This window comes from Coregonus clupeaformis, unplaced genomic scaffold (assembly GCF_020615455.1).
Source record: "Coregonus clupeaformis isolate EN_2021a unplaced genomic scaffold, ASM2061545v1 scaf0298, whole genome shotgun sequence".
Lineage (NCBI taxonomy): Eukaryota > Metazoa > Chordata > Actinopteri > Salmoniformes > Salmonidae > Coregonus > Coregonus clupeaformis.
In genome coordinates, this window is record NW_025533753.1 from 48,766 (window position 1) to 66,087 (window position 17,322).

Here is a 17,322-nt window from a genome sequence, read left to right on the forward strand (position 1 = left end):
CTATGGTGGGGTGGGGACCACGACCAGTGCCAGAGCCGCCACCATGGACAGACGCCCACCCAGACCCTCCCCTAGACTGTATGCTGGTGCGCCCGGAGTTCGCACCTTTAGGGGGGTACTGTGACACTCTGGCTCCATGGACTTTGATTATTGAGCCAGGGTTGTTCATTTTCTTTTGGGTGTATTTCTATGTTGGTTTCCTAGGTGTTCATTTCTATGTTGTGGTGGTTCTTGATTATTCATGTGACTCCCAATCGGAGGTAACGAGTGACAGCTGTCGGCTCGTTATCTCTGATTGGGAGCCATATTTAAACTGTTGTGGTTTCACTGTGTGTTGGTGGGTTTTTGTTCCGTTTTCGGTCTGTTGTACCGTGGACTTCATTTGAGTCGTCTTTTGTTTTGTATTTGGTTACTTTGATTAATAAAGTCATGTTTCTTGGACACGTTGCGCCTTGGTCATACTTGGACGACATAGACGACCATGACACTGAGCTGTGCCCTGGACACCATATGTGAACTGATCGCCCCCCATCTATCCTCAGAGTTCGTATTGCTTGGTGACCTAAACTGGGATATGCTTAACACCCCGGCCAACCTACAATCTAAACTAGATTTCCTCAATCTCACACAAATTATCAACGAACCTACCAGGTACAACCCAAAATCTGTAAACATGGGCACCATCATAGATATCATCCTGACAAATTTACCCTCTAAATACACCTCCGCTCTCTTCAACCAGGATCTCAGCGATCACTGCGTCCGTAATGGGTCCGCGGTCAAACGACCACCCCTCATCACTGTCAAACGCTCCCTAAAACACTTTAGCGAGCAGGCCTTTCTAATTGACCTGGCCCGGGTGTCCTGGATGGATATTGACCTCATTTCGTCAGTAGAGGATGCCTGGTTGTTCTTTAAAAGTGCTTTCCTCTCAATCTTAAATAAGCATGCCCCATTCAAAAAATTCAGAACTAAGAACAGATATAGCACCTGGTTCTCCTCAGACTTGACTGCCCTTGACCAGCACAAAAACATCCTGTGGCATACTGCATTAGCATCGAACAGCCCCCGCGATATGCAACTTTTCAGGGAAGTTAGGAACCAATATACACAAGCAGTTAGGAAAGCAAAGGCTTTCAAACAGAAATGTGCATCCTGTAGCAAAAAAGTATTGGGACACTGTAAAGTCCATGGAGAATAAGAGCACCTCCTCCCAACTGCCCACTGCACTGAGGCTAGGAAACACTGTCACCACTGATAAATCTACAATAATCGAGAATTTCAACAAGCATTTTGCTACGGCTGGCCATGCTTTCCACCTGGCTACCACTACCCCGGCCACCAGCTCTGCACCCTCCGCTGCAACTTGCCCCCCCCCCCGCTTCTCCTTTACACAAATTAAGACAGCTGATGTTCTGAAAGAGCTGAAAAATCTGGACCCCTACAAATCAGCTGGGCTACACAATCTGGACCCTTTCTAAAATTAGCCGCCCAAAATTGTCGCAACCCCTATTACTAGCCTGTTCAACCTCTCTTTCGTAACGTCTGAGATCCCCAGAGATTGGAAAGCTGCCGCGGTCATCCCCCTCTTCAAAGGGGGTGACACTCTAGATCCAAACTGTTACAGACCTATATCCATCCTGCCCTGCCTTTCGAAAGTTTTTGAAAGCCAAGTTAACAAACAGATCACCGACCATTTCGAATCCCACCGTACCTTCTCCGCTATGCAATCTGGTTTCCAAGCTGGTCATGGGTGCACCTCAGCCACGCTCAAGGTCCTAAACGTTATTATAACTGCGATCGATAAAAGACAGTACTGCGCAGCCGTCTTCATCGACCTAGCCAAGGCTTTCGACTCGGTCAACCACTGTATTCTTATTGGCAGACTAAATAGCCTTGGTTTCTCAAATGACTGCCTCGCCTGGTTCACCAACTACTTCTCAGATAGAGTTCAATGTGTCAAATCGGAAGTCCTGTTGTCTGGACCTCTGGCAGTCTCTATGGGGGTGCCACAGGGTTCAATTCTCGGGCCGACTCTATTCTCTGTGTATATCAATGATGTTGCTCTTGCTGCTGGTGATGCTCGGATCCACCTCTATGCGGACAACACCATTTTGTATACATCAGGCCCTTCATTGGACACTGTGTTAACAAACCTCCAAACGAGCTTCAACGCCATACAACACTCCTTCCATAGCCTCCAACTGCTCTTAAACACTAGTAAAACTAAATGCATGCTTTTCAACCGAACGCTGCTTGCACCCGCCACCCGACTAGAATCACTACTCTCGGTAGGTCTGACCTAGAGTATGTGGACAACTACAAATACCTAGGTGTCTGGTTAGACTGTAAACTCTCCTTCCAGACTCACATTAAGCATGTCCAATCAAAAGTTAGATCTAGAATTGGCTTCCTATTTCGCAACAAAGCCTCCTTCACTCATGCTGCCAAACATGCCCTCGTAAAACTGACTATCCTAACGATCCTTGACTTCGGCGATGTCATTTACAAAATAGCCTCCAACACTCTACTCAGCAAATTGGATATAGTCTATCACAGTGCCATCCGTTTTGTCACCAAAGCCCCATATACTACCCACCATTGTGGGTAGTATATGGACCTGTACGCTCTTGTTGGCTGGCCCTCACTACATATTCGTCGCCAAACCCACTGGCTTCAGGTCATCTATAAATCACTTCTAGGCAAATCCCTGTCTTATCTTAGCTCACTGGTCACCATAGCAACACACACCCGTAGTCTGCGCTCCAGCAGGTATATCTCACTGGTCATCCCCAAAGCCAACACCTCCTTTGGCCGCCATTCCTTCCAGTTCTCTGCTGCCAATGAGTGGAACGAACTGCAAAAATCTCTGAAGCTGGAGACTCTTATCTCCCTCACTAACTTTAGGCGTCAGTTGTCAGAGCAGCTTACCGATCACTGCACCTGTACACAGCCCATCTGTAATTAGCCCATCCAACTACCTCATCCCCATATTGTTATTTATTTTGCTAATATGCACCCCAGTATCTCTATTTGCACATCATCTTTTGCACATCTATCATTCCAGTGTTAATACGAAATTGTAACTATTTTGCACTATGGCCTATTTATTGCCTTACCTCCATAATTTACTACATTCTGTACACTGTATATATATTTTCTGTTGTATTTTTGACTTTATGTTTTGTTTACCCCATATGTAACTCTGTGTTGTTGTTTTTATCGCACTGCTTTGCTTTATCTTGGCCAGGTCGCAGTTGTAAATGAAAACTTGTTCTCAACTGGCTTGCCTGGTTAAATAAAGGTAAAAAAATTAATAAAATTAAACTGCCATTTTACTTGTTAGTCATTTAGCAGACGCTCTTATCCAGAGCGACTTACAGGAGCAATTAGGGTTAAGTGCCTTGCTCACGGACACATCGACAGATTTTTCACCTAGTCAGCTCGGGGATTAGAAACTGCGACCTTGCGGTTACTGGCACAACGCTCTTAACCACTAAGCTACCTGCCGCCCCTGCCATGACGCCTGTGAACAGTCTGCTGGGAGTAGAAAGATGATATGGACTACTTCAATATCAACTTTATGAAGGTTATAGTACTTTGTACAAAGACCCGTTTTTATACGCTCATTCAATATTTTACAGTGCATTTTGCACAGGATTTTTTTTCATTACACACATTTGTATCATTAATTCCTGCAGAAACTAGCTACTACCAAAGTATAGCCCTCCTCTGATTCACTTCCTGGAGATGAACAGGGTTAAAAAAGATTTCCACAGATGTGAAATAAACTTTACTGAGATCTGTACATTTTGTGGAAAGTCTTTAGAGACAAAGAAAAATGTACCCTTGTGGTCCAAATACCAATTAGGAATTTGGCAATGCTTTAAACAAGTTCTCTTCAAAATGTAGCAAGGTGTCAAAAAAACTTGAACTTGAACAACATTACTTGAAAATATAAAGATTGCACAGAAGTGAACTAAACTTTGCTGAGATCTTTGTATTTTGTGGAAAGCGTGAATATGAACTTCAACAATATTACCTTGCTACATAAACCAAATCTTGTTCCATCTATCTCATATCACATCTCCTAATCGGTCTTATTGACATGGTCTCATTAGGAAGGTAACCTCCAGCTTGAGCAGTGTGTATCTGAGGGGTTCATCTGTCTGTCACTCCATACATCTCACACGTTGCTATGGCAGTTGAGACACTCAGATACTGCCCCATAAAGGAGTGGTGCGGAGAGTGATGAAGTGTCATACCTAGGTATGATCTGGTCTGCGCAGGTGGAGGTGGTCTGCTCTGGCCTTCAGTACAGAGATACAGAGACCATACAAATACACAGACCGTACGAATGATCATCTTCAAGGAGAACTTTGAAGACTTTGAAATTACTAACTTTTTTTTTAAATTCTGGTCTGTGTGCTCACTGCATTGTACTGTAGGTGGCTGCTGAAGCTGGGTGGTTTTGGGTTGACTTGTCCTGCAATCAAAATAATGTTTGACATCTGAATACCAACGACCCTGAAGGAGAGCTATCATTGTTGAGAGGCTGACAGACTGCTATATGGTTGGCAGTTAATGTTAAAGTGTCATCAAATTGTTTTTAAATAGACCAACCAACAAAACTTGGACAAACTGAACGTTCTCAGGTCCTGTGTACACTAGTCGTGTGTGCCTGCTGTCAATGACAATGGAGTTCAACTCCTCCCAGGAGATAGTGTTTGTGCTGCATGGACTGAACGCGACACAGACATACAAACACATCTACTTTGCATTTACTCTCATCCTATACCTCTTCACTATTTTTGTGAATCTGACACTGATCGTTACCATTTTTCTGGAGAAAATGTTGCATGACCCTATGTATTTATTCCTCTGTAATCTGTGTATTAATGGTATCTATGGCGCTTCAGCTTTCTACCCAAAGATACTTTATGACCTTTTATTTGAATCTCATATGATAACATACATAGGGTGCATGACCCAGATATTAGTCATCTACTCCTATGTTTTCTGTGAATTCACCAGCTTGACAGTGATGGCATATGGCAGGTATGTTGCCATCTGCAAGCCTTTACAATACCACTCTATCATGACTACTCGAAAAGTGTGGACACTGCTTCTTCTTACGTGGCTTTTCTCATGGCTAGAAAGTAGCATTGGGATGGGACTAACAGCTAGGTTACCCCTCTGTGGCCTCGACATCGATAAACTCTACTGCTCAAACTGGGCCGTCGTGAAGCTCTCATGCGTTGACACCACTCTGAACAACCTCTATGGCTTCATTCTCACGTTTTCTCATTTTTCTCAAACGATACTCATCCTGATTTCCTACATGAACATCATCAAAGCATCTTTGCGTTCCCGGATGGAGAGGAAGAAGTTCATGCAGACCTGTCTGCCTCATCTGATCACCCTGACTAACTTCACCATATCCCTCACCTTCGATGTGATGTACGCTCGCTATGGCAGCAACACCAGCCTGCTGGCCCTGAGGAATATCATGGCGGTGGAGTTCCTAGTTGTGCCTCCTCTCGTGAACCCTATGATATACGGGATGAAACTCACTCAGATTCGGAATAGAGTTTTACAGATGTTCAACCGGAAAGTTGCTGCCCTAAGCTAAATGTATTGTGATGATGCACTTGTGTGTATCAGCATAACTTTCTTGTTGATCTAAAGGTGTAATATGTTTTACATAAAGCTAGATTGACACTTTTCATGTGTTCTTTTTCATGGACATTAGGAAGGAATAGGTGCAACTCTCGCTCACAATTAAAATCTTGGTACTTTTTCATGGACGTCATGTGGAATAGCTTTTCCCCTTTTATTTGTTGTCAATGACTGAGATTCAAGTGTTTGGCTTCATGGAGTCATCTTGTTACCCTGACCAACTAACTGAAAATAACTGTATATAGCCTGCTTTATATATCCTGCCCTTACACTTTTAGAAAAAAAGTTGCTATCTAGAACCTAAAAGGGTTCTTCGGCTCTCCCCGTGAAATAACCCTTTAAAGAACCATTCCACAGTCTGCATGAACCCTTTCCACAGAAGGTTCTACATGGAACTCAAAAGAGTTCTACCTGGAACCAAAAGGGGTTCTCCTATGGGGACAGCTGAAGAACCCTTTGACTTAAGAAGCCATTTCCACTCCTGTGGTGAATTGTTATCTTAGGCCTACTACTGATTCACGTTAGGGCTCTATTCAATCAGATCCGCTTTAGCCGACATCCACATAGTGGTTGTTTTGGCGGTGTCGGAGTTGGAACTGCGTTAGAGCTGTCAAATCAACAAGCGACTTCTGGCATTATACCTAAACCGGACATTGCCATTGGCTGCATGAAGTCGCATTAACAGAAATCTCATGCAGCCTTGTTTACAAGTTCGAACACTGGAATGTGAGATGTAATCTACACCTCGATTAGGCTGATAGAAATCCTAATTATTTACTTTAAAGGTGCACTATGCAGAAATCGCTCTGCCATTTCCTGGTTACAAAAATTCTAATAGTTTCAGTTTATGTGACAAAACAAGCAGGTATAGTGTAGAGAATCATTGTACCATCTAAACCGCTGTGAAATATATTTTCCATAACCAAAAATATTGTGTTTTCAGCTGTTTGAAGCTGGTGTACAAAAAAATTGTTAGTAAAAGACGCAAAAACAAAACTTAAGAAAGGGAAGCATATAAATAGCGCGCATAGAACAGATCTACCGCTTCTTAGACTTGCTTTCAATGAGAATGACAGATCTATAACTCACATTTCTATGTGAATTTGGTTGAGTCGCCCCAAAAAGTTACATAATATATGGATGATTTTCAAGTACATATGTTGTAGAATTAAACACCTATATGCCTTAAAATGTTTATGGATTGAGAACCAGTTGAAGGGTTAATACAGAGCAGAGACATTTATGTGTTTTTCATAAACTCCCTGCAGCTGGTCTGGGTATGTCAATGACATGTGATGGCTGTGTGGAGATTGGAGTAACAATGGACCTAGTGTTATCATTTGTTTTGCTTATGACCCTATGACCTGACACATGGCCACATGCACATAACCTCAAGGGCCAGGGAGGATGGTAAATGATAAATGCCTTAATGTATGTACGTGTATTATTTGTAAAGAAAGGGTCTGCAACCATATAATGAGATTAGGGAAAGGGTCTGCTACCAACATAATGAGATTAGGGGAAGAGGCTTCCCTGTGGAAAAGCGCCCATGACCTTTTTGGAGTAAATTACAGGTGACATTTGGACGTTGAAAGATAAGGGTAGAGTGGCACTAAAATAAGTTAATCATTTGCCCTAAGGGGAGGGACTGTATATGCTATGTAACATGATTATGCATTTGTGTGTATAAAAGGGAGCTCTAAGCCAAAGAGAGACAGTTGTTGCTCCATGGAGCAAGCTCGGCTTTGTTATGCAAATAATAAAAGTCTAAATTCACAAGTTCCAGTCTCTTGAGAAATATTTTTAAGTTGACTACATTTTGAGTCAAATATTTCTACGACATAATTGGCGAGCTTGCCAGGAGTTGAAAAATAGGGATCAGAGACGGTATACATCTGCAGTTGTGAAACGGCTTGGACGGATCATACAAACAAAAGCGGCCGCTTTTAAAAGGTAAGCCAAGTTGTTACTTATATAGTATAACGTTTGTGTGGTCCGATCCGGGGCACGGCATCAGCTGCAGAAAAACCAAGTAAGGTCTCTCCAAATTTAAGAACCAGAAAATTAGAGACTAGGGGCTTTTGAATTTAAGAATACATGTCGATGTCACTCTGTTGTTTGTCTGAACCGTCTGTTCAATTGATTTGATTGATTTGATTCATTTGATTCATCTTGCTGATCGCTCTGTCTGGGTCATTTTGACACGGGCGGCTGTCCAGCTGGTTGAGCGATCAGACAATAACATGTTAAAAAGACCTACAGATACCGCTCTAGACGTGTAGTGGAAGTGAATCGTCTTGAGGACTGCTTAAGTAGGCGAAATCCTGTGCAATAACGCTCTTTCTCTGTGTCGTGAAAGTGTATCAGAGAAAGAGGGCCGAATTTACAGGTCGCTTAGGAAAGCGTAGTAGAAGTCCAGGTGTGTAGAGGAAGTGTAACACCTGAGCTAAATAAATAGAAATCCTGTGGATACCGCTTTGGAGAGCTAAAATTAGCACTCCAGAGGTCTGAACGGGCAGGTGGCTAGCTAAATTTGGGACCTACGGTACCGCTCTAATGAGGAATTCATTGTTAGAGGTCTGCTCGGGTAGGTAGGGCATCATCCTGTGTTGTGGTGATGCCAAAATTAGGTAGGGTCGATCAGGTAAAAAAGTTAGGTCATCCGGCGTAGGTGACAGCATAAATTGGAGTTACACCGGTCATCCTGAGTAGGTGAATGGGTTAAATAGCTACAAGGGCTTCAAAATATTGAGAAAGTGTTAAATAGAGCAGGTCTGCTCATCTCGTATGGGTGAATGGTTTGCTTGGGCGGCTGTGAGTCATTCAACTGTCTGATTCATTTGGGCACAAGTGGCTGCTCATCTGTATGAATGAGAATAATAAGAAATCCTGCAGATAACAGCTTATTTTCTGTGTTGAGGAGAGAAGCTGTGTTTGAGGTCGTTTGAAGTGTCGGTGTTTGGTAGGAAGGACGCACCCGGTCTCACACCAAGAGAGGAAGAGTGAATGGTGTGTGGATATTCATTGACCAACTGAGTGTAGAAAATTCACGTTACCAGGAGGCGTAGAATAAATCCTGTTGGAGGAACAGGTCACGTGTACCGGTGTGGTCATATGACGTCTATGCATTGTATTTTGATAAATCTTTTAGGGTATGTTTCTGACATTATATTTAGAAACTTTAGAGGTGATGTAGTATTATGATAAATTGACTACAGTAAAATAATAACTAGGATAGGGTTAACATTCCAAATTTGGGCCCTTTGATAGAATAAAATATTCCTGTAGGTTATACAAATAGTAATTAAGGGCGTTTGAGAACAACATTGTATACATATGGAATAAGAGTGGTATAATGGTGTAAATTAGTCGCACTCTGAAGTTTGAATGATGAGATATAGAGGTGTGTTTGATAATTATATATATGTTGGAATAATAAGCTTTTCTTGTAAATTATATCTTGGAGTTTCGTACAACAATGCCTGTCATAGAATTTTGTAAGATCAGGGAATAGTGACCAGCATATATGATTCTAGGAGGATTCTATGACTGAGGGGAAAGGATTTGGGTAATTTGTTGTTTGTTCCGCTGAGACTAGATGGTGATTAACTGATTTGTGGCAATAAAGAATAATTAGAAACATGAATGGTTTGGTAGATATGAATATATTGGAATATAATGAATTTTATGTGAGTGTGATTTAATACGAGGGATTGGATAAAATTATAGGTGTTGACTTGCCCAAACACGTAGACGTACGTGGAAATGGGAGAGAGTACATAGGACATGTGGTAGAATTAAGCATTATAATAAACTATCTATTATTTCAGAAGCAGAGGTAAGATAGTCAAGGAATTTTTGTACATTAGGGGAAAATATAATTCATTTGGTTAGGTCGTTAGATCTGTTTCCAAATCAATGAATGTGGGGTTTGACTTGTTGACTGCTAAGTTGATTACGTTGAGCGTGTGAGATCTGTGTCCTTCAAAGCTATTTTCTGATAATGTGTGGTATGTGCCAGATACTAAAAATACTGACCATTATCATTGAAATAAAGGAGGATTAACTTGTCTTTTCAATAAAGCATAGATTCTGCATCGCTGAACAGAGTCTAGGTTTTCTAAGTATAGTTTAGCTATAGTTGTGGGTTGTTTAGATTGAAGGAACAGTCAGGATAAGACTGGACGATTTAGCAGCCTGAGTCTTTTCAGACTGAAGGACTCACTTATTCAACGGGAAAGAAGGAGGAGTGTCTATAGTCTAAATCAGAAAGGACAGTTACATTTGAATAGCGGACTGGCAATTTGGATAAGAGATTTGGCCATAATTTGAATTGTTTAGGTAGACTGGAATGAAAGTAAGGTCTTTTAATAATATGAATATAAATACAGTGGGGAAAAAAAGTATTTAGTCAGCCACCAATTGTGCAAGTTCTCCCACTTAAAAAGATGAGAGAGGCCTGTAATTTTCATCATAGGTACACGTCAACTATGACAGACAAAATGAGAAAAAAAAATCCAGAAAATCACATTGTAGGATTTTAATGAATTTATTTGCAAATTATGGTGGAAAATAAGTATTTGGTCAATAACAAAAGTTTCTCAATACTTTGTTATATACCCTTTGTTGGCAATGACACAGGTCAAACGTTTTCTGTAAGTCTTCACAAGGTTTTCACACACTGTTGCTGGTATTTTGGCCCATTCCTCCATGCAGATCTCCTCTAGAGCAGTGATGTTTTGGGGCTGTCGCTGGGCAACACAGACTTTCAACTCCCTCCAAAGATTTTCTATGGGGTTGAGATCTGGAGACTGGCTAGGCCACTCCAGGACCTTGAAATGCTTCTTACGAAGCCACTCCTTCGTTGCCGGGCGGTGTGTTTGGGATCATTGTCATGCTGAAAGACCCAGCCACGTTTCATCTTCAATGCCCTTGCTGATGGAAGGAGGTTTTCACTCAAAATCTCACGATACATGGCCCCATTCATTCTTTCCTTTTACACGGATCAGTCGTCCTGGTCCCTTTGCAGAAAAACAGCCCCAAAGCATGATGTTTCCACCACCATGCTTCACAGTAGGTATGGTGTTCTTTGGATGCAACTCAGCATTCTTTATCCTCCAAACACGACGAGTTGAGTTTTTACCAAAAAGTTATATTTTGGTTTCATCTGACCATATGACATTCTCCCAATCCTCTTCTGGATCATCCAAAGGCACTCTAGCAAACTTCAGACGGGCCTGGACATGTACTGGCTTAAGCAGGGGGACTGCAGGATTTGAGTCCCTGGCGGCGTAGTGTGTTACTGATGGTAGGCTTTGTTACTTTGGTCCCAGCTCTCTGTAGGTCATTCACTAGGTCCCCCATGTGGTTCTGGGATTTTTGCTCACCGTTCTTGTGATCATTTTGACCCCACGGGGTGAGCTCTTGCGTGGAGCCCCAGATCGAGGGAGATTATCAGTGGTCTTGTATGTCTTCCATTTCCTAATAATTGCTCCCACAGTTGATTTCTTCAAACCAAGCTGCTTACCTATTGCAGATTCAGTCTTCCCAGCCTGGTGCAGGTCTACAATTTTGTTTCTGGTGTCCTTTGACAGCTCTTTGGTCTTGGCCATAGTGGAGTTTGGAGTGTGACTGTTTGAGGTTGTGGACAGGTGTCTTTTATACGGATAACAAGTTCAAACAGGTGCCATTAATACAGGTAACGAGTGGAGGACAGAGGAGCCTCTTAAAGAAGAAGTTACAGGTCTTTGAGAGCCAGAAATCTTGCTTGTTTGTAGGTGACCAAATACTTATTTTCCACCATAATTTGCAAATAAATTCATTAAAAATCCTACAATGTGATTTTCTGGAATTTCTTTTCTCAATTTGTCTGTCATAGTTGACGTGGTACCTATGATGAAAATTACAGGCCTCTCTCATCTTTTTAAGTGGGAGAACTTGCACAATTGGTGGCTGACTAAATACTTTTTTTCCCCACTGTATATTATTAGTTATTGTTGGGATGTGAATAGACTTTACTAATGACATGAACTAGTTTCCGGTTAAAAGAGAGTCATACTTGCTTGACTGTATCGAGCTGAAAGAGATATTTAAAGCAAGTTTGAATAGTTGGATGGAAAACATTTATTTGACAAAATTCTAATTGTTATTACTTTATTCTATGGTTTGCGTCACCAGTGGTGTATGCGAGTAGTTGGTGAATTGTAGAATGATAATGTATTTTCGTTGTGTAAACCAGGGGATGCAAGGAGCTTTGGCTATTATGCTGAGTGAATAGCACCAATTTATAGTGGGTTCTAGATTTGTTGAATAAACAAACTTATATTTTAAACTAAAGTAATGCAATAGGCTACAATTATAACATTATCAGAAAAAGGCACTATACGCTCATCTGTGGTCCTCTGTAGCTCAGTTGGTAGAGCACGGTGCTTGCAACGCCAGGGTTGGGTGTTCGATTCCCAAGGGGGGCTAGTATAAGTATAATAATGTCGTTTGGAATAAGAGCATCTGCTAAAATGTTAACGGGTATGGAGAGGAGAGTACGTGGTGGTAATTTTTTAGTCATTGAATAAGGTGTTGCTAGATTAAACAAGTGACAATGGTGGAATATGTCTATAAATAAATTGGATTGTGATAAATGGATGATTTCAATATATGATGGTAAACTACAGCAAGTGTTTGGTGTTACTTGTAGCTTACTTAGAAAGGATAGATTATTAGATCTCATTCATTCTGTAATGGCAGGGTGATGGTTTAATTGCGTGGCTATGATTTTAGTAGATTACAAGAGAAATAGGATATAGTTTACGACGCATGGAGAAGGGAATGTCTTATATGGTAATAGATCAACTGAACCAAACATGACGTTAATATGGACATTTAGCATGGTTAATGTTGTTAAGTTCGTTTTTAAACCCTATGATAGAGGTAAATGCAGAACGATGTTTGAAAGTGGTTTATTAGGTCTGCTAGTAAAAATTGAAGAATTTCCATTTTGTCTGCGGGTGTTAACCATTGGGGCTTGCTGAAACGTGAGAGCGCTATGAGGGACATTATGGGTTAAGTTAGGTGTACAAGGATCGCGTATGTTGTAGGACGTCGTAGGAGGTTGAATATTATTGGCAGGAAATTGCTAGCTAGTTAGCGGTGAGAGCTAGTGCGGTTTTCGTTGGGTGACGTCACTTGCTCTATGAACTGGAAGTAGATGCTTTGTGTGGCATTGGTGGAGCGACGGGTAACGGTGCTTCGATGGTGAATGTTGTCGATGTGTGCAGAGGGTCCCTGGTTCAAATCCAGTAAGGGACAGAAAGCAAATCTTTTACATTGATGTTATTGATGTGAATTACTGGTTTCATTGATAACATTATAGGAAAGATGTTGTCCTACCAATCCATGTTGGATAGGATAACATAGTAATTAAAATTGCATATTGGTGAATTGGATGTTTTATTGGTTTTTACTATAAATATAAATAATTTGTCATCTGTTGAGGTACCGTTATAAGGGAAATTAGCGGTAAAGTATGCTAGATATTGTAGAGGGTTTAAAAAATAAGTTAATTGGGTGATGAGACAGGTTGACTTGATGTTGAATGGGATTGTTTAATAGAAATACTTATTTCTATTTAGGAGAATGAGAATATGTTATTAGGTAGTATTGCTTTGTGGAGACGATTTACTAATGAAGAACATGTCACGATAGTTGAATAAGGAACGATATTTGATAATTGATCATTTTATTATGACATTATATAGTTTGTTTAAACAGCAGTGAGTTATGACAATGGTTTATTACTTCAGATAACGATAATTTGTTTATAGTACGTTGAACGATGGGAGGTAGTTGTTGCTGTTGGCCTGATGGATTAAGGAGACATCTTTTTATGGGTTTTGGATTATGAAACAATACGTTTATATAAAATAAAAAAAAGAACATCAATGCAACAGTTTGCGACGTTTAAATTACTAAAAAGGGGTTATAGGTTTATAGTGGAAGGTGTAGTTAACTTAATAAAACGTGTTATTATCTAGTGTCTTCTAAGTGGGAGTTTTCTTTTAAGGATTGATGGGAGTCTCCTATAAAATTATGTTAGGGGTAAAGTAGGACACGACGTATCAAACAATTTTTAATCGATGCTGGGGTTAATGATTGTTGATGAGATAGGACTGGGGATATGTGTATGATGTTTTGTGTGTAATTACTATCTTTGGATTGTTGATTATATGTTAACGACATGTATACTTTCTCTTCCAGGAACATGGGGATTTCTTTATCTCATTGGGATGTTAAAAAAGTCTGTAGGCTAGGGTGGAACTAGTTAGTAAAATTAAGTAGTTTTATTTTTAGGTTGTCATAGGGAGCTACCAAAATAAATAAGGCCTGGCCAATTTTTGTTTGTTTATTGTTTTACTATATGGTGTTCAAATAACCACAAACAAACTACTTAGTATGAAATGTTATTCGGTATAGGATTTTTATTTCTATTTTGGGTTTTGTGACGAGATGGAAGTGAAATATCTTAAAGGGGCATACACATGTAATTTTGGTTTTATTTACTGAGGGATAAGTATATATGTGTGATTTATTTTGAAGAGAGCTGTACTAAGGACTTACTGTACACTCAGGATACAACATTTATGAAAGGTCTTGATGGTTGTTAGGAGTAGTATACTATTAGATGAAACAATTCATTGAATGATTTCAATGACCTCTGAAATCTGTCCTGGCTTGATAGTGTGACCTGATCACCCGCACTATAAATTCTAGAGGCATGCTGTATTAGGGGGTTAGATTTAATAAGGATAAGTTTATAATTTGGACAAAATCCTATATATATATATATATATATATATATATATATATTAGTCCAAACAGGACAAGGATGAAGTGAGAGAGTTAGTCCTGAAGGAGAGGTATTCCTTGAATAGTGTTATGGGATACAGTTAATTAAAGATATGCTCAAGGGTTGTCATTTTAAGGTTAGTTATTATTTTTGGTTTGATAGGCAATATTGTTGTTGTTTTGTTTTTTGTACACATGAATCACGATGTGATGCATGTGTCCAAGGGGGGAAGTTGGGCTTACAGAGGTTTTAATGTTTTATTATGGTTTTGTGGGGAAATATGCAAGGTGTATTAAGGATATGAGCAGTAGTAATAATGTGTTATGGGTTAGGTTAAATCATTTTTGTTTTTGTGATAGGAGGCATGGTGTAGAGGTGGTCTGTCTAGGAGATAAGTGGACTACAACAAGCTGGAAGCAGGTGTGCTTCATAATCTCAAGGCTTCTCTTGACGGATGAGAGGACATAAGTAGCATACTGTGTCTCACCTAACCTAACAATGTTCTTAAGATTTTCTTTTCATGGGTGAAGATAACTCTGCCCAACTGAGTAGGAGAATCTGAGTATTTTCTGTGCCCTGGAGACTATGTGATGGCAAAAGACTACAGAAGAAAGAGCTGGAAAGACCCTATGTGGAGGGGCCTGTACCAGGTGTTGTTGGCTACCTTAATGATGGTAAAAGTGGTGGAGACAGATGCTTAGATCCATGTTTCCCACTATAGGAGTGTTCCAACCTCAGCCATTGGGTAGCATTGTTGTCTTTTGTGTGTGTCTGTGCTTGTGTCTTTGCAGCAGTAACTCCGAGCTTCCCTATGGGTAGGCTGATAGAAGGACACTCATCGCAGACCGATGTCGATAGATTGAGAGGGACTCTGGCTGATCCGGAGACCCTAGTGATGGAGGAAGGTTAACAGCTAAAGTGACCATACATCGTCGTCCCAGTTACACCAACAGCGGTACGGATAGAGGGGAGCGTGATCGGGTGTCATCTAAACCATTGTACCAGAGTGAGGGAACTGATGACTAGGAGACCACCGAGACTTCCAAGACCTTCCAGACCGCCGAGAGATTCCAGACCACCGAGAGATTCCAGACATTCAAGATGTTATTACAGATGGTGTTGTAATGCATAGTAGAAATAATTCGGTCCAGAGCGGTGTGAACCTCAATAAAAACCAAAAACCCTCTACCCGGCTGAAGGGGAACAACAAAGGCGTTGAAGACGTTCCTGTCCGACACCACCTCTGACAGGAGACCTGAATCCAGCATCAAATCAAGGCAATCAATTGCCTTCTCTTTTGTGCCTTTTCTCTCAGGAATGTGACAGGAGTCCATGTGGAATGAGCAGGAAGTGAGAGGTCTATGCAAATGCAACGTTCTTCATAGGGTATACTGGTTTGCAAATTGACAAAACAGAATGATGGTGGAGGTGGGGCGGCTCAGGTGTGACATTGGAATTGGGACATTGCCATGGGCAATCCAAGATGAACTATGAAGCTATCTGAAGAACATAATGAAGACGCCAGAAGATTGAGTGCCGGTAGAGTGAGGGAGTGTTAGTTAAGGTAGTATGTTGATTAAGGAGGTATTATACACTGCTAAATTTATAGTAATTTAGACTTGGAATGTATTAAGATAATGATCTGTTGTAATTCTTGTTATGAGGAAGTTAATGCTAGAATTATGATAGTATAAATATACATTCGGCCAGTGTCAATATGTGCCAAGGTGAGAGATTTAACTTTGAATGATGGAACCAAAGTGAATAACTGTCACGCCCTGGCTCTGGGGACTCTAGTATGTTGAGCCAGGGTGTGAGTTTTCATTTGTTTATGTTCTAGTTGTTGTAATTCTATGTTGGCCAGGGTGGCTCCCAATCAGAGACGGCTGTAGCTCGTTGTCTCTGATTGGGAGTCATACTTAGGTAGCCGTTAGGCATTCATTATTTTGTGGTTTCTTGTTCCGTGTTGGTTTGTGTATGTAACCAGGGACGTCACGGTTTCGTTTTGTTGTTTTGATCGTGTGATCATCCTAATAAAGAATATGTTTGCCTTCAACGCTGCGCCTTGGTCCTCCTCCTTAGACGATCGTGACAGAAGAAACCACCAGAACTGGACCAAGCAGCCTAGTGAGGAGCAGAGTGGGTGGACTTGGGCACAGTGGAGGAAGAGCTTCGACTGGGTCAAGCCGAATGAGGAGCTGAAGGGCGGAGATTGGAAGCAGAAGAGCGAGAGTTGGGCGAGAATTATAGAGGCCTGGCCCACGGGGAAGAGAGACTCCCAGAAATTTTTTAGGGGGGGGCTCACGACGTCGGGGCAGCAGGAGGCCGCGATAGAGCGGCCCAGCGGGTTGCCAGAGGAGGCCGCCAGGTTACGGGGGCCACTGGTCGAAGAGGGGATGGAGGATGTAGAGGCACGGCGAGAGGTACTGGGGTGTGTTGCCAGTCCGGTCCGGCCTGTTCCTGATCCCCACGTAGAGCCAGTGGTGTGTGTCCCCAGTACGGTCCGGCCTGTTCCTGCCACTCGCACCAAGTCAGTGGTGCGCTTCGTCAGCCCGGCTCGGCCCGTTCCTGCTCCCCGCACCAAGTCAGTGGTGCGCTTCGTCAGCCCGGCTCGGCCCGTTCCTGCTCCCGCACCAAGTCAGTGGTGCGCGCTCGTCAGCCCGGCTCGGCCCGTTCCTGCTCCCCGCACCAAGTCAGTGGTGTGCTTCGTCAGCCCAGTCCAGCCTGTCCCTGCTCCACGCACCAAGCCTACGGTGTGCGTCGTCAGCCTGGTAAGGCCCGTTCCTCCTCCACGCACCAAG

At 41.8% G+C, this 17,322-nt stretch overlaps 1 protein-coding gene across 1 annotated transcript; it reads left to right on the top strand.

The window, feature by feature from the left end:
* The first annotated feature begins 4,696 nt into the window (after window positions 1-4,696).
* On the top strand, window positions 4,697-5,632 carry LOC123484390 (olfactory receptor 8I2-like). Its single transcript, XM_045214717.1, has one exon. The coding sequence runs from the start codon at window positions 4,697-4,699 to the stop codon at window positions 5,630-5,632; it is 936 nt and encodes a 311-aa protein (XP_045070652.1).
* Window positions 5,633-17,322: the final 11,690 nt, after the last annotated feature.

What these genes read in the sequence shown, in the direction of transcription:
- LOC123484390 (XM_045214717.1), top strand. Translation starts at nt 4,697, where the DNA reads ATGGAGTTCAACTCCTCCCAGGAGATAGTGTTTGTGCTGCATGGACTG.